This window comes from Lipomyces chichibuensis (assembly GCF_038497645.1).
Source record: "Lipomyces chichibuensis strain CBS 12929 unplaced genomic scaffold V1513scaffold_4, whole genome shotgun sequence".
Classification (NCBI taxonomy): domain Eukaryota; kingdom Fungi; phylum Ascomycota; class Lipomycetes; order Lipomycetales; family Lipomycetaceae; genus Lipomyces; species Lipomyces chichibuensis.
The window spans coordinates 640,854-661,671 of NW_027117456.1; the positions used below are offsets into that span (position 1 = coordinate 640,854).

General features: G+C 46.0%; 13 protein-coding genes across 13 annotated transcripts; 6 read left to right on the forward strand and 7 right to left on the reverse strand.

Moving 5' to 3' along the window:
* Positions 1-58: 58 nt before the first annotated feature.
* Positions 59-2,598, forward strand: V1513DRAFT_223455 (uncharacterized protein). Its single transcript, XM_066894395.1, has 2 exons — positions 59-229; positions 498-2,598. Exon 2 carries the CDS (start codon positions 554-556, stop codon positions 2,555-2,557), a length of 2,004 nt encoding a protein of 667 aa, XP_066755716.1. The 5' UTR covers positions 59-229; positions 498-553; the 3' UTR covers positions 2,558-2,598.
* Positions 2,599-3,628: 1,030 nt separating this feature from the next.
* On the reverse strand, positions 3,629-4,890 carry V1513DRAFT_223459 (uncharacterized protein). Its single transcript, XM_066894396.1, has 2 exons — positions 3,848-4,890; positions 3,629-3,773 (listed from the first exon to the last, which is right to left on the reverse strand). The coding sequence occupies exons 1-2, from the start codon at positions 4,756-4,758 to the stop codon at positions 3,716-3,718; spliced, it is 969 nt and encodes a 322-aa protein (XP_066755717.1). The 5' UTR covers positions 4,759-4,890; the 3' UTR covers positions 3,629-3,715.
* A 33-nt stretch (positions 4,891-4,923) lies between these two features.
* V1513DRAFT_438649 (RNA 3'-terminal phosphate cyclase/enolpyruvate transferase) lies at positions 4,924-6,508 on the forward strand. The gene is made up of 3 exons (XM_066897085.1): positions 4,924-5,170; positions 5,228-5,299; positions 5,350-6,508. The coding sequence occupies exons 1-3, from the start codon at positions 5,041-5,043 to the stop codon at positions 6,264-6,266; spliced, it is 1,119 nt and encodes a 372-aa protein (XP_066755718.1). The 5' UTR covers positions 4,924-5,040; the 3' UTR covers positions 6,267-6,508.
* Positions 6,288-7,308, reverse strand: V1513DRAFT_438650 (FtsJ-like methyltransferase-domain-containing protein). The gene is made up of 2 exons (XM_066897086.1): positions 6,930-7,308; positions 6,288-6,873 (listed from the first exon to the last, which is right to left on the reverse strand). The coding sequence occupies exons 1-2, from the start codon at positions 7,270-7,272 to the stop codon at positions 6,353-6,355; spliced, it is 864 nt and encodes a 287-aa protein (XP_066755719.1). The 5' UTR covers positions 7,273-7,308; the 3' UTR covers positions 6,288-6,352.
* On the reverse strand, positions 7,309-8,419 carry V1513DRAFT_438651 (Rtf2 RING-finger-domain-containing protein). The gene is made up of 2 exons (XM_066897087.1): positions 8,346-8,419; positions 7,309-8,276 (listed from the first exon to the last, which is right to left on the reverse strand). The coding sequence occupies exons 1-2, from the start codon at positions 8,349-8,351 to the stop codon at positions 7,518-7,520; spliced, it is 765 nt and encodes a 254-aa protein (XP_066755720.1). The 5' UTR covers positions 8,352-8,419; the 3' UTR covers positions 7,309-7,517.
* Positions 8,420-8,589: 170 nt separating this feature from the next.
* Positions 8,590-9,667, forward strand: V1513DRAFT_223492 (uncharacterized protein). The gene is made up of 4 exons (XM_066894397.1): positions 8,590-8,736; positions 8,788-9,035; positions 9,093-9,332; positions 9,386-9,667. Exons 1-4 carry the CDS (start codon positions 8,684-8,686, stop codon positions 9,472-9,474), a joined length of 630 nt encoding a protein of 209 aa, XP_066755721.1. The 5' UTR covers positions 8,590-8,683; the 3' UTR covers positions 9,475-9,667.
* V1513DRAFT_410305 (mitochondrial 54S ribosomal protein mL41) lies at positions 9,589-10,199 on the reverse strand. The gene is made up of 2 exons (XM_066895704.1): positions 9,900-10,199; positions 9,589-9,839 (listed from the first exon to the last, which is right to left on the reverse strand). The coding sequence occupies exons 1-2, from the start codon at positions 10,131-10,133 to the stop codon at positions 9,666-9,668; spliced, it is 408 nt and encodes a 135-aa protein (XP_066755722.1). The 5' UTR covers positions 10,134-10,199; the 3' UTR covers positions 9,589-9,665.
* A 166-nt stretch (positions 10,200-10,365) lies between these two features.
* V1513DRAFT_438660 (multi protein bridging factor 1-domain-containing protein) lies at positions 10,366-11,302 on the forward strand. The gene has a single exon (XM_066897088.1). The coding sequence runs from the start codon at positions 10,535-10,537 to the stop codon at positions 10,985-10,987; it is 453 nt and encodes a 150-aa protein (XP_066755723.1). The 5' UTR covers positions 10,366-10,534; the 3' UTR covers positions 10,988-11,302.
* V1513DRAFT_438661 (WD40-repeat-containing domain protein) lies at positions 11,132-13,087 on the reverse strand. The gene is made up of 5 exons (XM_066897089.1): positions 12,521-13,087; positions 12,093-12,461; positions 11,655-12,040; positions 11,417-11,600; positions 11,132-11,357 (listed from the first exon to the last, which is right to left on the reverse strand). Exons 1-5 carry the CDS (start codon positions 13,034-13,036, stop codon positions 11,307-11,309), a joined length of 1,506 nt encoding a protein of 501 aa, XP_066755724.1. The 5' UTR covers positions 13,037-13,087; the 3' UTR covers positions 11,132-11,306.
* A 168-nt stretch (positions 13,088-13,255) lies between these two features.
* On the reverse strand, positions 13,256-14,052 carry V1513DRAFT_438663 (uncharacterized protein). The gene is made up of 3 exons (XM_066897090.1): positions 13,966-14,052; positions 13,783-13,910; positions 13,256-13,733 (listed from the first exon to the last, which is right to left on the reverse strand). The coding sequence occupies exons 1-3, from the start codon at positions 13,980-13,982 to the stop codon at positions 13,615-13,617; spliced, it is 264 nt and encodes an 87-aa protein (XP_066755725.1). The 5' UTR covers positions 13,983-14,052; the 3' UTR covers positions 13,256-13,614.
* An 852-nt stretch (positions 14,053-14,904) lies between these two features.
* V1513DRAFT_438665 (uncharacterized protein) lies at positions 14,905-16,515 on the forward strand. The gene is made up of 2 exons (XM_066897091.1): positions 14,905-15,395; positions 15,521-16,515. The coding sequence occupies exons 1-2, from the start codon at positions 15,036-15,038 to the stop codon at positions 16,133-16,135; spliced, it is 975 nt and encodes a 324-aa protein (XP_066755726.1). The 5' UTR covers positions 14,905-15,035; the 3' UTR covers positions 16,136-16,515.
* A 128-nt stretch (positions 16,516-16,643) lies between these two features.
* V1513DRAFT_438668 (Clp protease-domain-containing protein) lies at positions 16,644-18,240 on the forward strand. The gene is made up of 4 exons (XM_066897092.1): positions 16,644-17,057; positions 17,110-17,147; positions 17,199-17,235; positions 17,284-18,240. The coding sequence occupies exons 1-4, from the start codon at positions 16,851-16,853 to the stop codon at positions 18,157-18,159; spliced, it is 1,158 nt and encodes a 385-aa protein (XP_066755727.1). The 5' UTR covers positions 16,644-16,850; the 3' UTR covers positions 18,160-18,240.
* A 736-nt stretch (positions 18,241-18,976) lies between these two features.
* Positions 18,977-20,144, reverse strand: V1513DRAFT_374807 (uncharacterized protein; the record flags this gene model as incomplete). The annotated part of the gene is made up of 4 exons (XM_066894871.1): positions 18,977-19,759; positions 19,820-19,899; positions 19,954-20,001; positions 20,054-20,144. 4 exons carry the CDS (start codon positions 20,142-20,144, stop codon positions 18,977-18,979), a joined length of 1,002 nt encoding a protein of 333 aa, XP_066755728.1.
* Between the last annotated feature and the right edge of the window lie 674 nt (positions 20,145-20,818).

Genomic DNA, 20,818 nt, shown 5'->3' on the forward strand with positions numbered 1-20,818 from the left:
GAGAGTCCCAAAGTGGGATGGTCTTGTCTCTTGAGCCTCATGAATCTCTCTCGAAAGAAAAATTTCAATGTCCACATTGTACAAGATCAAGTGAAATTCGAGACATTTTCGAGTTATATGGGCACCACTCTATTCTGCCAATGGCTTTGCATTTATAGAATTACCGTATGACTTGCAATACAATGCATTGTAGCTTTAATACATTTGGTAAGCTAATCAATAATATAAGGTAATATATTGCTTTATTCAATTTGGTATTCTTGATCTGTTTTATCATTACATGGCAATGCTCAAGGTCTGTGAAAATCTTCGAGATTTACAGACTGCGGGAACCGGTAATTCAAAGGGTTCCCGTGTCCGAGCATTGCAAGATTATTTCGTGTTTGCGACGTGTAGCTTACACTGCACGACCGAACGTGTTTGAGACGGGCATTGCTTTTTTAAATTGATGCTCGTTATAGAAGATTCGGGACATTTTCTCTAAAATATTCGTGTAGCTATTGGTAATTGAAGATACCGAATTGTTGCAGCTGAACTAACAATTTTGTGCTAGATGAAAACCGTCGCGCTGGTATCTGGCGGAAAAGATTCCTGCTACAATATCCTCCATTGCATCAAAAATGGGCACAAAGTTGTTGCATTGGCGAATTTACATCCTCCTCCTCCTCCTCCTCCTCCTTCCCAGTCGATTGAAGATGATGTGATTCACGAAATGGACAGTTTTATGTACCAGACCGTTGGGCATTCTGTACTCAATTTATACTCCGACTGTTTTGAAATTCCAATGTATAGAGCCCCGATTACAGGATCTTCAGTCACTAGAAAATTAGATTATGCTACCACTGCTGCCGATGAGACTGAGGACCTGTACACTCTTTTACAAACTGTCAAGGCTCTGCATCCGGATATTGAGGCGGTTTCCGTCGGTGCAATACTGTCCACATATCAGCGCAGCCGCGTCGAAAACGTTTGCTCGAGGCTCGGACTGACAGTCCTAGCTTATCTCTGGCGACGTGATCAAGCTGCGCTGTTCGACGAGATGATTCAAGGCGGCATCAATGCTATTGTTATCAAAGTTGCTGGTGCTGGTTTAACTGCTGAACAGCATCTCGGCAAATCTTTGGAACAAGTGCGGCATCAGCTTTTTAAACTTAATCAGATGTACGGAAGTCATATATGCGGTGAAGGCGGCGAGTATGAGACACTGGTACTTGACTGTCCTGTTTTTGCTAAGAAGCTGGTTGTGGATGAAACACAAGTTGTGAACGAAGATAACGGTGACGTTGCATATTTGAAGTTAAGAGCGCATGCTGAAAATAAAGATGCAATTGCCAAGGACTGGATAGACAACATTGCGGTTCCCCCACTTCTAAGCGAGCCATTCCAGGGCATATTTGAAGACTTGAAAGGCACAGACTTTGGAGCGAATGAGCCAGAAATGGCTGTGTGCCCTGCTACTGTACCCGAACTATCGATTGGAATATCTCCAACCACCATTACAGTTGCAAACATCACTGCACCCAACTGTTCCTCCATATCTGGCGAGATTACTTCTATATTTGAGCAGCTTTCAAATATCATGGCAACCTTCAAAATTACAGATCCATACTCTATAACATCCGTTATATTCCAACTTTCAGACATGAAAACTTTCCCAGCAGCAAACGAGTCCTACAAGAAATTCTTTTCACATCCCATCACGAAACCGAATCCACCAGCCAGAGCCTGTATTTCCACTCTCCTTCCCCCTTCCTGCAAGGCATCGTTGTCAGCCATAATCACTCGAGTGCCGGAGGCGCGATCCGGCTTGCACGTGCAAGGACGGAGTTATTGGGCACCTGCCAATATCGGACCATATGCTCAAGCCTGTACGGTTCAGGAGTGCATATACCTAGCTGGCCAAATTCCTTTGATTCCAGCCAGAATGGTTTTATACAAAGACGATGGTGTACTAGGACAAGCTGTACTTGCCATGCAAAACCTTGCAAGAGTGATGGAGGCTGTGGTCGTTCGTCCGTCCCAAGACGACCGTGGGCAATTTTATTATTTGATAGCATATACCTCCTCACTGGCAGCTGCGAAGGCGGCAATATGCGTTGCCAATCAAACGAGCGATGAGTGTGGCATTTTTGCTGTTGTGCTTGTTGCGTTGCCTGTTGGCGCTTGGGTGGAATATGGTGGTGTCGGCATTAATACACGTTATGTTCGCTCTTGCATTGCCAGCGACGACGTCGACGAGGAGGATGAGTTTACAGTTAAATACAGCAGACATGATAGGATCGATCGTGTTGAGTATGGAACTGTCGTTTTCGGTAGTTGGTGTTGCGACGACATTATTTCGGAAATAGCCAAGTATCTCGAGACGAAAACTGAGGCCTTGCTGTCAGTCAGTGTTTACATCTCTTCTACTGTCTCGGACGCTCATGAGGTGTGCATGAGACTCAAAGAAATAGTGGGCCCAAACGTGTGCGTGGAGATTGTTCATGTCAAAAATGTGGTAGATAAAGATTGCATCATTCGGAATTACGGAGTTCTGGTTAGAGGTTATTTGACGTAATACTTAGTTTTTGCATATACAAGGTTCGACATTGTAAATATAACATGCGGTAATACATTACAAAATACGTACACCAATATATTTACAATTTTCCATCGGCGGAATCCACGTTCTGCTTGTTCCCGCCTCGGCGTCGAAGGGGATTATCTCCCGTTTTTCGACGGACCATCCTAACGACGTCCCTCCTCCTCCGTTTTGCTTTCCGCATCCATTCGCCTCTCTTCTCGAAAAACTCTTTTTCCCACTCAATTCTGCTTAATGCTGGTTGCCTGGGTGCTCTACTAAACTGGGTCTGCGCATTCAAGAACGCTGAATCTGGATGCGGGAACAGTAAGGGTAAATTCTCGAGAGACCTCGTTGTTGTTTTTGAATATTGGACCTTTTGAGATCTTGGTCGCGTTAGCGGAGCCGCATCTTCTTCACCGCCTTCTACTACCTGTGGTTCTATAAACGGTGATGATGAACGCTTTGTTTGTTGAGCGTCGTTATCGTCCTCGTCTTCTGTTTCTTCTTCTCTTCCTTCTCCTTTTTCTACTTCTTGTCTGTCTAAATGATCGGCATCACTGTCGTAATCGGAGACATCTGAATTTTGAACCAAGGAAAATAAATCACTCGAGTCGTCGGGATTGAAAAGAGAGCGAAGTCGCTCTGTAACTACATTCTTCACTGGACCTCCAGTTGCGTCAGGGAAATGCTTCTTCTCAGGCTCCTTCATTGACGCGACCTTCTGCGCCGGCTCTGTTTCATCTCCAATAAATTCCTGTTCAGATTCCGACTCAGACGATGACGAACTCCCGTCGGATTCTGAATCAGAGTTAGGTGAAGCATCGTCATCTGAATGCGAGCTGTCTGAGTCATTGGCCTCGTTGGAGTTATTGTCATTGCACCCTTCCTGATCCGATTCCGAAGATGGGGTACTTGAAGAGTCTCTGCTATTCGGGTCCTCATCATTCTGTACGCCAGTTACTGTCGACATATCCCGCATATCCTTGTCGTCGGTCGTCGCTGCCAGCGTAGCAGACGGCCCGATGTCATCATATAAGCCATTCGAAACCGAGTCAGCCAGGTTGATTATGGATTGGTCCCCGAAGTCGTAACCAATTGCAGGACCATCATTGAGCTCAGACGCTCGGGCCTGCGTCCCAGAGCTAATAATGTTTAAGATTGCGTTGTCGTCATCCGTGGCATCGTCATCGTCATTGTCATTAGACCTAGTCTGATTCGTTATTGAGCCAACGTCACTAGCTCGTTAGCTTTAGTCAGCATGACAAGAGAATTCAGATATCTTACGTCTCTTGTCGGTCTTCACCAAACATGTCTTGCAGAATTCTCAGATTTTTCGTAGTCTCTAACCGTTGTATCCGCTCCTCCTCCGACTCTTCCTTGACTGGCACAGAGTTCGAGTCCACTATCTCGATCTCTGCATCCTCCATAGTCGACCCAGTCAACTCGTCCTCAAGCTTTGCCTTAGAACTTGGGAAATCGCCGGTAGCCACTCTTTCTTTCTTGACAATTTCAATTTCGTCGCCTTTCCCATTGACCCACCGTCCGATAGCCTCTTCACTGCGGGTTCCACACTCGGCATCCACAAACTGCCATATTAATTCATTGACGTCACCACCTCGTGCTTTACCCCACAACTTCTTTTTTTTGCACTTTACAATCTTTGCTTTATTACCAATCTTAATTCTGAACGTCGGCGGACTTTTTCTGATGTCTCGCTCAGTCGCCCGCAATCGTCCTCGCTCGTACTTTCCAAATTGATAATGTCCCTTTCGAACATGATACAATCGTCGCTGCAACAACCGTTGTTCTCTTAATGCCAACGCACGACATTTGTACAACTGCATTTCATTACCGGATGTTTTTTCGTCTTCGTTTTGCTGGATCATTGCTTCTGCACGAATGGGAAAATCAGGAGCTTTGGCTTCCTCGATGTTGATCACAGCTCCTTTAAATTTGACGCCATTGAGTGATTTTCGTAGTGCGCTGTATTGATGTTTTGTTAGCGACAGCGTAATAAATGCGAATGAAGTGTCCACTGTTGGTTTTTTGTGAACTGAGAACCCGGAGAGTGGAGCACCGAAGAGTGAGAGCCGGCTAACCAAATCTGATGAATCTGAGACGAGCGGTGGTGGCAGCGGAGAAATATGTAGTCGAACCGGTCTCTCTTCGTCAGACAGTGATGCTGACGACAACATTTTGTAGTTCTGGCAGCAGTTTTTTCGGTGCCGGCTAGAAACAGAAGATCACCTTAAGAAACGATACAAAATTTCAGGAGACTACCCCTAGAACCCGATGTAAAAAGAGTCGGTTTAAAAGGTTCGGGGTTTTCTGCATTTGAGGGTTTGCGATTTCTCCCAACGGATTTTGAAAAAATTGAGCCCCACGGCACTTCCTCTAGGAGAAAAAATATTCCGCAATTACATAACGAGAATACGAAATTTCGCTTTTGGTTAGAAATTCCATATAGGAAAGACAGGATGGTTGCTCCGCCAGTATTATATAATGGGCACGTGGATTTCCGGATGCGTCTTGTGCTGGCGACGTTGTCTGGAAGAGCAATCAAGATTGATCGGATCAGATCTGATGATATGGAGCCAGGTTTAAAGGGTATCTCAGATATTGTGACGATTTTGCATGTGGATAAACGGTAAATAACGTGAATAGATTATGAAGTTTCGTTCCTCAGACTGTTGGAAGCTATAACGAACGGTAGCGTAATCGAAATCTCATATACCGGTATGTGTAGCTATAGATGTGACGGCGATATTTGGGCTAATCAATTATAGGCACCACTGTCATTTACAAGCCAGGCTTGATAGTAAATGGCACCGTAACGCACAACTGCCCTCTTTCGCGAGCGGTGGGCTACTTCCTCGAGCCCGTTCTCCTCCTCGCGCCATTTGGCAAATCAGCACTGTCTCTCACTCTCCAAGGTGTGACGTCTAACGGTGTTGACCTTGGCGTCGATACAATTCGGACAGCATTATTTCCTATTTACAACAAATTTGGTATTATGCGGCAAGAATTACGGGTGATAAAACGAGGAGCCCCACCTCTTGGTGGTGGCGAAGTGAATGTATTTTTACCACACGTTGTCTTGCAACCGACCACACTCCACGCTGCTGTGAAGACCCCCTCAGTGTCGAAGATACGTGGCGTGGCATATTCTACTCGTGTTAGTCCTGCGAGTGTGAATCGAATTATTGAAGGTGCCAGGGGTGTCCTCAGTATGACCGGTTGTGAGACATTTATATACAGCGACGTCGCGAGAGGCGAAGAATCTGGCAAGAGCCCGGGATTTGGTGTCTCGCTTGTTGCCGAGGCTCGGTCAGGATGGTGCTACACCGCAGAGTCTGTCGGTGGGCCAGGTGAAACACCAGAGGATGTCGGTGAAAGAGCGGCAAGAGCCTTATTAGAGGAGGTTGCTCAGGGTGGTATGGTTTGTCGAAGCCAAGTCAAGACTTTGATTGTCCTAATGGTCGTTGGGAAGGAAGATATAGGCAGGGTACTGATAGGGAAAGGAGTCATTGATGAAGGATTCGTCCGATTACTACGAGATATAAAAACAATGTGGGGGGCCGAAGTCCGGATTAAAGAGCAGGAAACACTAGACGAGGAGGATGAACAAGCCGAAGGACTAGAAGAATACGTTGTGAGTATAAAAGGGGTAGGGTTCATAAACTCTAGTAAAAAGATCGCATAGCCAGCCATTGGGTTTTGTAAAATTTGGTTAATAAATTTGTATTGTACAGGCCATGCTACTTAGTTCATTCTATATTCCACTGACATTTATCGTAGAATTCCGTTCCTTTTCTTCTCTAATGCCGTTTTGTATGGTGGTGCGGTCGGTTTTTGTATTGGCTCTAAGCTTATCGAGCCAACGCCTTTCTCAATCTGATATGTGGCGTCCGCGTCAAAATCTGATAGATCTCCGCATGCGATAAACGGAGCAATGGCTCTTTCCCTATCCGTATTTCCTGCGGTAGTAGACTCCAGATCTAATGGAAGATTCATCTTACCGAGCGTCAACGATTCTGGAAGCCACCCATGTCGTGGCTTGTAGCCCTCGCAAACAATGAATGATTCCAGTGACGAGGCCCGCGAGCTGCGTGGCTTGGCGCAAGTGACCTTATCGAACAGAAGAGATAATTGTGAATATAATAAATCGACATCTCTGCCTCTGAATATTTTTGCAACGAATTTGCCCCCGGGTCGCAGTAGATTTGTCGCTAGTGTCAGTGCTGATAATAGAAGCTCGCCTTGGATGTATTCGTCTAAATCGTGCAGGCCCGTGACATCAGGCGCACCGTCTGAAATAGCTGTTAGCATATTCATTCCCTGGATAAAACGGTTTCTATGGACTAACCCGAGCAAACAATATCAGCTGGTTCGCCGCCAAATAATTTCAAGATATTCGTTAAAGTAGCGGGATGGGTGATATCTGCCTGCAGAGTAATAACACCCGGCAGCGGCGCAATGGGCTGTAAGTCGACCGACACAATAGTAGCTGACCCTTCGGGCAATGAACGAGAAAGTACTTGACTCCATGATCCTGGCGCCGCGCAAAGGTCGACAACTCGAGACACTCCTTCGAAAAGTTGGAATTCTGAGTCAAGCTGTAGCAGTTTGAATGCTGATCGTGCCCGCCATCCTTGTTCCTTAGCTTTGCGGTAGTAAAGGTCACGCTTATCTTTGCTACACTTTCCCATCTTGTGTTATCTTACGTTGGGTGGTATAGTTTGGCACCAGCAATGTCAATGTTCACGAACTATTCACAAAAATTTCGCCCCCGGTTATTGTCGTGCGGCTCGACAAGCCAAACTGATCTGCGTTGGCCGACGACTTCAAGATCAGTCTGTTTCGTACTGCCGAAAATGTCTACAATAGAATAGATGATCCAATAAATACATATGCATCAATAATATACATCACTAACAACAAAAAACCCATCAAGTTATGCCTTTAAATATAAGTCCTGAATTGCCTCACTTCGTTTCCTACTATTCATATCCTGCTGAACGCTCTCCAAGACCTTTTTGGTCATCCGCAAAGTTTCTTCATTATGGATCGACTCGCCAGCCTTACTCTTCTTCTTCCCCTTCTTCTCATTTGAGTCTTCGCCGTTTTTCCGTTTCTTCTTACTAGAGGCAGATTTCAATGAATGTGTTAGTCCCTCGCTTATCAACCGCCCCATCCTAGCTTTATTGGCCTCAACGTCAGTCTTTGTCGTAGGATTGATAGTGACGACATTGTCTCTGTTATACTTTAGTCCACATTCGAGGCAGTTGTCTGTATCAATCTCCCTAAAGGCACTCTCCGCAAACACATGCCCGCACTCCGGCAGATAATCGAACTTGGAACCACCAGCCTTCAATTCTTTTCCCGTAACCGGACATGTCCATTTGCCAGAGCTCTCATCTTTCGTGATTTTCAACTCAACAATATCCTTAAGACTCTTAATATGTGGCACGATGGCCTCCCCATCACCGAAATTCTCTGGCGAGATCAGCCATTCCAGTATCGAATCTTTATTATATAAATGACCTAGATAATCGCTGACGATCGGTAATTTTAGTGGGCGTTTGCTTAGGAGACATGTACTCCAGACAAATGTTGCATTTAATAGATTTTGCTCGAACAGTTCAGAGGAAGTGCGCTCGCCCTTGGTGGATTTAACTAGTTCGCGGCGCGTAGGGATCGAGCCGCCGTCGTTCTAGGTTTTATATTAGCGTAATGCAACATATATATCTATATATATAAAATATATATAGTCACTACTTACTCCCATGTCGAAGATATCAAGGCAATCAGCGAGGGAATATTCGATATACAAGAATTCGATATTAGGATACAGCGTAGAGACGGTGCTGTGCAAACTCATCGGTCACGCTTACACCTTATGTGTTTAGTAAGAACTTTAATTACGAACTCGCCACAGACCTGATGTCAAAGTTTAAGGTAACTTACTATAAATTCCTAAGCTGCATCTCTCTTTTCATTGTCATCTAGAATCAACTTCAAATTTGATCTTCTCTCGAGTCCAGTTATAGGAACAATTGACGGCTCATATTCTAGGACTTGATATTTTGTCTTTCAAGGTCTTGAATTGAATATACACAAATGGCGAACTACTTGGCATCAATTTTCGGAACCGAGCAAGATAAAGTGAACTGGTTAGTGATCTATGCTATGTCGTAGAAGTAATTTTAATAACTGTATAATAGTTCTTTCTATTACAAGATTGGAGCATGCAGACACGGCGACAGATGTTCCCGAAAACACGTTAAGCCATCATATTCACAGACAATGATGTGTCCGAACATGTACCAGAACCCGGCATATCAGCAGGGCAATAAGCTGAACGAATCACAAATGCAGAATCACTTCGATGCGTTTTACGAGGATTTCTTTTGCGAGGCGGCGAAGTTTGGAGAAGTGGAGGAGGTGGTTGTCTGCGAGAATAATAACGATCGTATGTACATTTGTTGTGTCTGATACCATGGATGTGTTACTGACGATTGATATTTAGATTTGATCGGGAATGTCTATTGCAGGTTTAAATATGAAGAGGACGCGCAAAAGGCTTGCGATAATTTCAATTCAAGATGGTACGCCGGCAGACCTATATATGCCGAGTTAAGTCCAGTCACAGATTTCCGGGAAGCCTGTTGTCGACAACATGAGACCAAGGAGTGTATGCGTGGCGGATTTTGCAATTTTATACACTCCAAGAAGCCATCTCTAGATTTGAAGAAAGACCTCGAATTAGGTATGTATTGCGTATAGTTGTGTACAGGCGCAGATTTGCTAACTTCCTAACAGCTCAGATGAAGCAACTACAGATCAGAGGACGCGATGCGCGATCCCTTTCGCGATCTCCGTCTCCAGAACCAAAACGCCGGTTTTACTAAAAAAGTTGTTCTGTTGGAATCTATCAATTATATGTATCATAAAAATATTATTTTGCTACGCTTACAGATAGGTCGTTGGTTTTCCTACGTTACGGTTGAAATTGTACGATATGAGGCTTCTTAAAGTGAAATGTGTATTATATATAACCCATCCAAATGTCCCTCGATAATCATATATGTACAAGCCATGCTTATCCCCTTTCTACCCAGTTTTCTTTTCGACGTGACTGCGGACTTTCATCGGCCCCGTAAATCAAATATTCTTTGTACTTGTCGATGTACAGCTTGCCATCATATGCCCCGAACTTGTATCCCTTGAACTCATTATGGACTTCAGGTAGTCGAAGCGAAACGTAGGGAGCGAGCTATACCAAATTGTTGGCTACTCATTCTATCATTGCGACATTTTCTGTTGCAGTACTCACCTTAGTGGTAGACAATCCCTCCGGCACAACGTAAGTCCGAACTTTATGATAATCTATTATATATTTCCCATGCTTAGTATGCCATCCCATATTCGCAGAGCCAGTGCCTTTGTAAAAGTCCTTGTTGCCATTTTTCGTAGTAAGCCTGTTTCTCCGTCCTTGAGGCGACTTCCGCATTTCCGGAATCAACCGATCCTTAAAAAACCGTAAGCAGTGCACGTTCGTCGGCCTCATCCTTCTTAATTATGAAATGGGTTAGTCAAATTGAATTTGGACTTTTAGGAAATTGTCCCATACTTGACATCCTCCAACTTTCTACACTCTAAACGCCGATACAGCTATTCCATAAGCAATAAACGGCATAAATGTACCAACGTGCGGCAAGGTTGCTAGAATCTTCTCCATTGAACCCAAACCAAACCCTCTCGGTTCCAGTTCTTAGCTGAATGTTCGAGTACTGAGATGTACCTGACAACGTCGAAAGCTCAAAAAAAAAAGGGTCGCGCGACAGTTCTGACTTTCTCTGCTGCCTATATTGAGCATCGGCGATACAAGTTCACCAAATTCACACATTGATTTATACACATCGACTAGTTAATCTACGATATATTTACTGGCCTTTTGAATAGGACAAGATGGGTGATCAAGACTGGGACTCCGTTACCTACATCGGCCAGAAGGCCAACTCTCGCCACAGCAACACAGCCCGCTCTAATTCAGAAATTAATGCTGCTCGACGCTCCGGCGGGGTGGTCTCGACTGACAAGAAATACGGTGCGGGATCAAACAAAGCTCTCGGTACCGAAGGCCAACGATTAGCAAAGATCGATCGGGAAAATGAAGTTGCGCCGCCACCTAAGATCGATTTGAGTGTCGGCAAGGCGATATCGAAGGCGCGTGCAGAAAAGGGGCTTACGCAGAAGGATCTAGCGGTTAAGGTTAATGAAAAGTCGAATATTATTAACGACTATGAGATGGGAAGGGCAGTGCCGAATCAGCAACTTCTTGGAAAGCTAGAACGTTCTCTAGGCGTTAAATTACGGGGGAAAGACCTAGGTTCTCCTTTGGGCGGCCCGAAGAAAAAGTGAGAGATGCATTGTTAGAAAAGTAGATCAAAATCATTTGCGACAAGGGCTAGGATATGAATATCAGCTCAGATTTTGACTCTTTGTCACTGTATATGTGACAGGCATTGTATATGTCTGCAAACGAAGGAGTTATCTTTCTTTCGGGTCAAAACTGTTTAATTTGCTATATTGTGCTTTGGCATATGTGCTATTATTGGGAAGACTTTCTTGGACTTGTACAAGCCCGGTTACATTAGACAGCAGAGCAAATAAACCGGATTATAACTTCCTTTGTCTATGATAATATCGTACAGGTGCTTCTACCACCAAAATGAATGCATTAAGAGAAGAGACATACTTTGCCACTCGCAGTCCCGCCAACGATCCAATTCTACATGACCACCGTTAGCATAATGATACGCGTCAGTTTATAGAGTTCGCTGGTCATACCTTCGTGGGATGGAACTGACAGGCAGCAGGTACAGCCGATACAAGGTCTGCGTCTCCTAATCGGGCCAGTTGAATACCGTCTGCCGTATAAATGTCCATAAATCGATTCATGTTTCCAATCACAAATTTCTGGACTTGGTCCTGTGGGTTCTGCTGCCAGTGTGCTCGCAATATTGTTACCCACCTAAGCTGTTTAGCCGGTGTACAAAAATGGATGTGAAAAATGAGACAACTATACCTTCCAGTTTGGCAGTTATGTCTGATTGTCACCGACGGTTTCAGTTCTTCGGGTGCGGTGAATGACTCGGACCAAGTAACCGACTCCTTGAGATTAAATATGTTGATCGTGTCGTCATATCCATTACACACAATGCCACCGTCAGAGTTCCAGGAGGTGCAACTTATACTTAATCTGCTATCATATCTCGTCAAATATTTCGCTTGTAGTTCATGGCTTCTAGTGGTTTTGATTCTCCGAAAATCCCACAACTTCATGCTGCGGTCCAAAGATGCTGTGGCGCAGAAATGCGGTGCGCTAGGATGTAAAGAGAAGCCGCCAATTTTCTTCTCATGTAATCTAAATTTTGTGACATCTTTCGGTGATCGCAAATCTAGCCGTCCGAGCTGTATGTAGTACTGTTAGCATTATGTCGCGAGGGTGTGAAGACATTCCTACCTCTCCTTCCAAAGTAGAGAAATACAGCATATTCTGATCCGCAAAATGTATTTCGCTGACAGCGTCAGGTTCGCTGCTCAATCCCCCATAATATATTTCCGAGCTGACACCGGTCGTAAAATCGACGGACCGTATAGACCCGTCATAGCTGGAAGTGTAGACCTTTTCCGAGACAGACGGCGCGAAGGTGAAACTTGAGAGTGTCCTCGCGTGAACCTTGAAGAGGTAAAGTTGTGGATATTCGTCTTCGTCTTCACGCTTGACTTCGTCGACGTCCCAGACTCCGAGATGGCCAATTTTGTCGCCAGCGAGGACAAGTCGCTTTGATACTGAAGGGTGAAAGCCGATGTTGTAAATGCGCTCCGGTGTCTAAACGGATCAGGTCAGTCAAATGCTGCCAATTGCTCACATCAACCTGAAGGACGCACAATTTTGATGTCGTTAGGTTCAAACTTCTCAAACAGCGTCAACGAACTGAGATCCTTCCTTAACTGAACAATGTCTCCCGCTATCACCTTCTCCTCATTTTGAGCGTCCGCGGCGTCATCATTAAACGTCCACAATTTTGAAAGTGCATCAGACGCAATATCCTCGAACTTGATATCTCCGGCAACCCTCTGTCGTTCGGCCTTGGCTCGCTCCTGTGCAGTCGCGTACTCTTCCTCAGCCTTAATTCGTACGGCCTCTGACTCAGCCTGCAGACCCGCCAATCTCGCTGAAGTCCGCCGTGGAGCAGGTGACTCTTCCTTCTTGATCGTTTTTGCTCTTTTGGCCGTGGGCCGAGGTTTATGCGCCGCTACCCGCTTGTTGGATGAGATACTGACAGGCCCGATGTCCGCACTCAGGCCGGCGAGTTCGAGCTCCCGAATGAGTGCATTATTGCGCTCAATATTAGCGCGTCGCTGACGCTCGTACTCGTTGAGACTGCTCTCTGTGTCTGCCATTGCTCTTGTGCAGTAGGTGAAGATATTTTTACGAGACCGGTTGATTGAATAGGGCCATTTAAGTGAATCGCACGCGTTCGTTCGCGTGTCGTCGAGCGCGTCACTCTGACGTTACCCGGACGCGTGGAATGATCCGTCCGTCTCGAGATATCTATGATATCAACGCCTCTATAATACACACAGATCTATCGATTATTAATGCCTGGTTATTGGTATCGTGGGCAACATGTGCCAAATGGCAATGATTTAGTACGCATAGTTCATCAAGAATTCTTCGTGTTTATACAAAACGATTGTATCAGGTATCACTACACATACGTATGCAGCAGGAAAGCTATGTATGACACATTGATTACTATAAGTCGGGTGGGTGCACGACAATACACAGAATCCACTAAGTGGTCATGTTTCGTAAATTACCACATATATACAAAACAAAGAAATCAAGATGACAGGGCGACCGAAAACATAATAATCGCTAGATTTTAACTAGAAAGTGTTGATATGTACAATATTAGAAGACGCCGAAGCGACTTATGTGTTAGGGTGATATATACTAGGAGACGATGCTAAGCGAGTCAGGTATGACTCTCGCCTCCTCTCTCGCGGCGAAGTTTTTCAACTGCATTTTCAGGCACCGGGGGCATGGGAACATCGCTGAAATCGTCGGAACCAGTCGCAGTCGCGGCATAAGCATCTGCCTTTCGTTAGCATGCGATAGCCGGGCTGTCAACTTATTGACATACATATACCGACAACAATTCCAGCAATCACGATACCAGTAGCAATATTCCGTTTCGTGTACCTACTCCGGGCTCGCAGAAGAGCAGGACTCATGCGAGAGGACGCATCTTGATATTTATTGACACCCCATCTGCATTAGTTAGTAATTGTCGAGTGAGAAAAAAAAAGTCGCCAGAGAGCCATACCTAAGTTGACTACTCATTATGAAGTTTTTCACCTCAAACGGTCAGAAGGTACAAGGATTGTGAGCTGATGAGCAAGGTGCAGTGCCGTCTAGGTGAGTGCAATAACTCTAGAAATGATGAATCAGGTAAATCTCATTCCGCTGCCGTCAACGCGAATACGGATTATATGGAGAATGCATTTACGTTTATGTCTGCAGCGAGGCTAGACACATATGCAGGGGCCCAAGACAGGAACAACTGCAATAGCGCGAGGGTTTCGTGTAACAACCACGTGTGGTGCTTATTCTAACTTTCAATTATCATAGTAACTCATAACTACCTTGGTACCTTAGAAGTGTGATCCCATGTATAATCTTTGACAGCAATTACTAAGCAGATCAAGGGAGCACTTCGTCCGTTGAATGTTGCCACCTGTCTGTCATTTCTGACTTATAGATAAGACAACGGAAGCGCACACGGATCGGAATTAATTAGCGCCTGTCATCCATGTCGACGTCGAGTCTTGATCGCAAGTTTATGCTAGAAATGTATATTTTTTCCAACAGAACGAGCAAAAGAAAAAGCATTGCGTACACTGCTTCTAAGCACACCTTTTAAATCAAACCATAGAAATGTAGGTGGACATTACTTTCCATGCCGTTGTAGATAGTACTCAGTTGACCCGCCGTGCTATCATACCTGTTCGATTTGCGCGGTGCGCCGTATATTCGCAGTGTACTCGAACTGGATTGGAGGGCATGGCTGACTTCGACTATGCATGTCGGATTTGTAAACATATAAGAATATATATGTTGGAGGAGGGTTTTCTGCAATGATTCAGAGGAACTGCGACAGTCGTGTCGCGCGTGGCAGGCGACTCATGTCCGTGTCGACTCTTGTGTCGAGTGACATCGAGATATTTGGCACGTCGACGAACGGATAGCAATAAGTACATTCATCATTCACCCTAGTCCACACACACTTCGTCTGCACACCCGATCCTCTCCGGCAAGTCCAGTTCGCTTGTCGCCATCTCCGACACCTACCTGCTGTCTACTGTGCTCTTGTTTTGCCTGCTCATCGACTCAAAAATGCCGTTAAACGGCCCTTCAGCCGCGTCTCCTCGACGCGGTTCCTGCTTCGGTCGCCGGCTTCTCCTCGCACTGTTCATACTCGCCCTCACCGCACTCGTATCGGCCGAGTCAGAAGATCACGGTACATTGCTGGTAGGCAGCTCGCTTCGTCGGGGTTCATCCCACGTTCTCAAGAAGCGTGGCACCTCCTCCTCCCCGTCAACATCATCATCTAGCAACAATAATACGATCATCCCGTACGCGTTCGATGCGAGTCTCGGCAAAAACTTCACCGAAGAATCTTGCCCGGAATTTTTTAACACTTTTCTGGCGTCCGAAAGTTTCATTCAATGCTACCCATTCTCGTTTTTCCTGCAGGTTAGTTACGTGATCTTTTTCATAGGATGTTGCTATTTTTGGCACTTGCCAAACACCATTCCTTGATGCCCCGATTTTCGCCCTAGCTTCCATTGCTCGAGTGCTTACACTTAATTTATTGTTAGAATTCCGAATCCTTCTTCCAAATTGTGAAGCAAGGCGCTTTCAAGCTTTCTAGCACCATGGACTTGATCTGTGCTGTCAACGGGACACAGTGCACAACGATTATGGACAACTACGCGAAACAACTCGTTGCCTCGTCAAATTGTGCAACAGACTATCAGCTCGAGAACCCGCTTGTACGACAGGCGTACAATGCGTTCACATCCTACAGCATGCTATACTCGTCCGGCTGTCTTCAGTCCACGTCAGGTTCCTACTGTTATGTGGACTCCGTCACGAACTCGACCAATCCCGGCGACTCGTACCTCTACTACCTGCCACTCGACGTGTCACTTCCTGGAGGCACGCGACCGAGTTGCTCGTCCTGTTCGCAGAACGTCATGTCAATTTTCCTCAACTACGCGGGTAATACGTCGCTTGCCATTTCCCAAACCTACGTTCCTGCCGCGCAACAAATCAATGTCTTCTGCGGCCCTAACTTTGCTTCAACGGCTGTCACGGTCGCGAGCGCCTCGACGACGTCGTCAGTGAGCGTTGCGACCGCCACTGCGAATGCTCGCGAGGCGTTGGTTGCAGGAGGTCTCGCGTCGTTCGCGTTACTGCTCGGTTTGCTATAACCGCCACTGGTCGCAATGTTCTTTCTACACTATTACAGCACAATATGATTATATGACTTGTTTCACCGTCCTTCTCGGAATTGCGTTACATGACTGGCGTTCTTGTTATCATGTCAGATCGGACAAGATGTTTTATATGGGTCGGTTTCAATGCGGAGTTAACAGTGGTGGTTTATTTGATGAACGAAAAGTATTTGTTTCACTAGAAATTTCTTATGTACATTTTTTGCTACATGCATAGATTTGGGTTGGGTGTAGGTAACTGCATGTGTATCATATTAGAGAGTAGATACAATTGGTTTTCGATAGTTTTCCATTGTATGGGTATTTGTGTGTATATAGCAGTTTAGATGAGAATGTCTAAAAAATTAGTGCATGCACATAAATTCAAACAAATGATGGTGGCAGCATCAAACATGTGTTAGTAATGGAGTAATGGTGGTGCCCTGTTGACTTGAATGTCATTAGTGTGGATAGGAATTCCGATGCTGTTGGGTTAGGAGCCTTGACTCCACCCCACGAAAGCGTACCGCCGATTCACATCGACACATACCACTCCTTCATTACCACTCACCGACCAGAGAATTTATGATATAACGTCAATACAATTGCTATCCAGTGGAATAGATAGTACAGCAGCCATTTCAGCGAGACTCTACTGAAGTTACTAAATCACCACTGAAAAAGCGTACTACGTGCATTTCCGTCGACCTCTATGATCCGCCGAACTCCACTGAGGTGGAGTAAAGACTTGGTAACTCAAATCAGCAGGCCATGCTCACCACGCTACACTGCTATCTCGTCAAGTAGAACTATCGGATTTAGGACTTTTCCCGGACACGATAGTGATCCGCGGGTGAATCGGAGCAGCATTCCCGGTGTTCCGCAGTCGATTCATGTGCCCACAGTTCCTAGTCGCGAGGTGCGTTATGGATATGATGTGATCTGGAATGCAATACTAATTTTCGGACTAGAAAAATGGAGGGACGATCTATTTCGACATCTTCAGTAGGTAAGTGCACTTTGCCCACTGACGAATCTACATGGACTAACTACCAAGCAGGCTCCTCAACGAACGCATTATCATGCTTTATAGCGACGTATGCATATCCCCACTATTTCGCCCGAAAAGTGCTAACAATCAACAGATCAACGACTCGATGGCTGCAGTGATCGTCTCGCAACTCCTCTACCTTGAAGCAATGGACCAGACAAAGCCAATATTCATGTACATCAATTCATCCGGCGGCGAAATGCACGCAGGGTTCTCCATAATCGACACGATGCAGTATATCAAATGTCCAGTCTACACCATCTGCGTGGGTTTCGCCGCCTCAATGGCATCGCTGATACTAGTGGCCGGTGAAAAGGGTTTCCGGTACGCGTTGCCGAATGCTTGGATCATGATTCATCAGCCCAATACAGGGATGCAAGGTAAGGCTTCCGACCTTGCCATCCAGACGAGGCAAATTTTGAGGATGCGTGAGCAGGCGAACAAGTTTTATCAAGATCAGCTTGCGAAACGGTACGAGTTGGAAGAGATCGCGGCAATGATCCAGGACGATAATTATTTGGACCCGCATGAGGCGCTTCAAATTGGGTTGATTGATGAGGTTATTTCGTCTGCCAAACAGGTACCGGGGAGTGATGGTGGGGAGAAGAAGGATGAGATTAGTGCGCATCCACCACCACCACCGCCGCCGCCGCCGACTTCAGTCCCATTTGTGCCAGGGCCGAGTGTACCTCCTGAGTCCCCGAGTCCCAAAGATCTGAACCAGTTTAGTAACGGCGAGTCACCGGTGCTGACACCTAGTAAGCTCGTGGATGGTGAGGCCACTGTCCAACCGAAAAAAGTGTCAATGTTGTCGTCATCGTCGTCGATTTCTCCGTCGACCTTTCTTCAACCTCTGTCCCCGACCGCGTCCGCCGCTCCACGCAACGAGACGGAAATCGCGGATAGCCGGGGTCCGGGACTCACACACTTACCAGGCGACTGGTGGAGGAAGCTGTTTAAGATCAAGTAGATTCATGCATCAGAATTTAATGTAAGAAATAGAACATGTATAGCACAATTTGTGTCGCACCCTTTAATCCTTGACAGCAGTATTTACAATAAACTCTTATAATACATCCTACTTACTAAGCCCCCGCCTAGTAATCGCTATCATCGTCGTCTGCGCCGCCCTCATCGTCCGCAAAATCGGATGTCCTCGGCATCCACTGTCGTGGCCGCGTGCGATATCGGTCCGAATCGTCTAGATCATCGTCCTCGGCATCGTACCCACCAGCACTACTGTTTCCGCCAGTGTACTCGTCCCCGTCGTCCTCGTTGCCGATAATATCATCCAATGTGGCACCCATCTCAATAGACCTGTCCCCGTCGTCGTCTGCAAACCGCTGATAGCATCTATCGTAATCGTACTCGTCGAAGTCATCCGCATCGACTTCATCTGCTTCGTCAGCTCGAGGATGCGATTCTAACGAGGACGACAAAAATGCATTGTCTGCGGCGCCTTCGTCTTCGTCAGGGTAGTCGTTTTTGTAAAAATCTTCAGCATTCGAGTCCTCATCGTCGGAACGGAGTTCCTCCTCGTCGTCGTAGTCATCCAACACTAGGTCCACAAAATCATTTTCGGAATTATAAAGCCTGGTCGAGATGTCAGCCAATGTAACAGAATACGTCACGCAGTATGAACCAACAATCGCTAATATATATAACAAATCTTCAGCCATGCGATAAGCGCCCACAGGCAAGAAGCAATGGTTGTATCGCAGTCTTTCTTACCAACTATATCCGAGCGATTGCAAGCCGCAAAAGAAAACAGAAAATAAAAGGAAGACCTACAAAAGTCCATATTGACCACCGTCCCAGGTGCTGCCCAAGAACTTTTCTCTGTAGTACACGTCGTAAACGTAATCTTCTATTTCTGAATCTACGGAAGCGTCATCAGATACCTTTGCTATCCTTGTTGAATCACCGCCGGCTTGAGATTTCTGGGCAGCGGCTTCTAGTCTCTCTGCCAATCTTTGATTTTGCGCGGCCATGTGAGAGTCTGCGCCGGTGACATGACGCGTCTTGTGGTCGGGGGACGCAGTACCTGATGTAAGCTGCTGCAGCCGCTGTTCTTGATGGTGCGGCCGTTTAAGCGCCGAACACGGCTTACTGACACCATCTTCGTGGTTCAATTGGAGATACAGATCCACCATTTTCTGCAGCTCATCCTCATTTGCTGTCGCCATCTGGTAGGATGATGTAGGCGATAGCGACAGTGACGCGGTACTACTCCGTCTCCGGCGTGCGGATATAGGCGAGTGCGGAACTGCCATCGGACGACGAGGGGGACTCCGATCCAGAATCTTGACTTTCGGTATTTCATTGCGATATTGAGATACTGGCACTGATTGCTCAGCGGGCTTAATTGGCACTGGCGAAATTCGTTTTCGAGGCTGTGTCTTCGGTGTTAGGGATGCAGTTATGCTTTCCCGGGGGGATTGTAAACGCTCCGCTTCGTCAGGAACACTCTCAGCCCGTCGTTTCCGCGTCGGGAAGCGGAATAACCGCGCCGGATTCAAAATATTTCGCGCGGCTTTTAGGACATTGGAGACTTCTTTTGTCTCCTCTTCCTGTATGATATTCTAGATCAGACTCCGTGTTGATATTTATATCACTAAAGTATTGCATACCGGCGGCGGGGAAGACGCTTCCAGGAGAGTAATCGCACCAGCATGGCGAGGTGCTTCTTCTGTCGCTGCTAATTTAAAAACTAATGGACGATGTTAAAGATTGTTTCGAATAAAGGATTTCAATTGCTGCTTACCGTACGAATTTGTGCGGCTGCGCTTACTAGCTCCGCCTTGTCCTAGGACTATCTACAATTAGCTTCACGATCCACTCGCACCCCAAAAAACAATTCTTACGCAGTGCCTGCAAAGGATCCTGATTCCGCTTTCGTTTAATCCGCACTGTATGTGGGGGAAGTGGTGGTGAAGTTTGCGGAGTCGTCGACATGCTTGTGATGAAATTGCTTGAATCGTGTTTGTCAAAACAAACCGCAGAGGTATATCTGGAGCAGTAAAACCTTCGTGCAAGGAAACTAGGTAAGCGAGGTCAAGGGCGGAGGCCTAATTATACGAAGATAATTTATAACGCTTTTGAGAATACACTTCCGGGGCGTTTGGTAGTTTGGCACGGGTTACGACACCTAAAGTGTATTTCGCAGGCATATTGACACGACCCATTTTCACTGCGCTGCCCCGGGTAAACGTTGAAGCACATGGGGTGGTGCTCACTGCGGTAAGGGTTTATATAAGAGTCACGGGTTCCATCTTGTCTGGTACCAAGCTCGGCAATGGAATCGCTTCCCGGGTTATTATCGTATGTCGGGTGTAATCGGCTTACTTCTTTTTCAAATCTCTGTTAGGGTAATGGTCACTGTCTAACGATTTACATTAGTTTATGTTATTGTCTTTTATGTAGAATTGCAGCTTAACTTCTTATATTTTGTGTACTTCTTCTCTGATGACCTGCCCTTTACAATAAGAGGATCCGTGCATTGTGTATTGTGTAATGTGTATTGTGTATGTCTTATATGTAACAGATTTAACAGTCTTCCCAATCGTTATCGCAAGTACGCCCCCCCTCCTCCTCCCCCTGCAGCACCACCTCTAGATGGAGGTACAGGT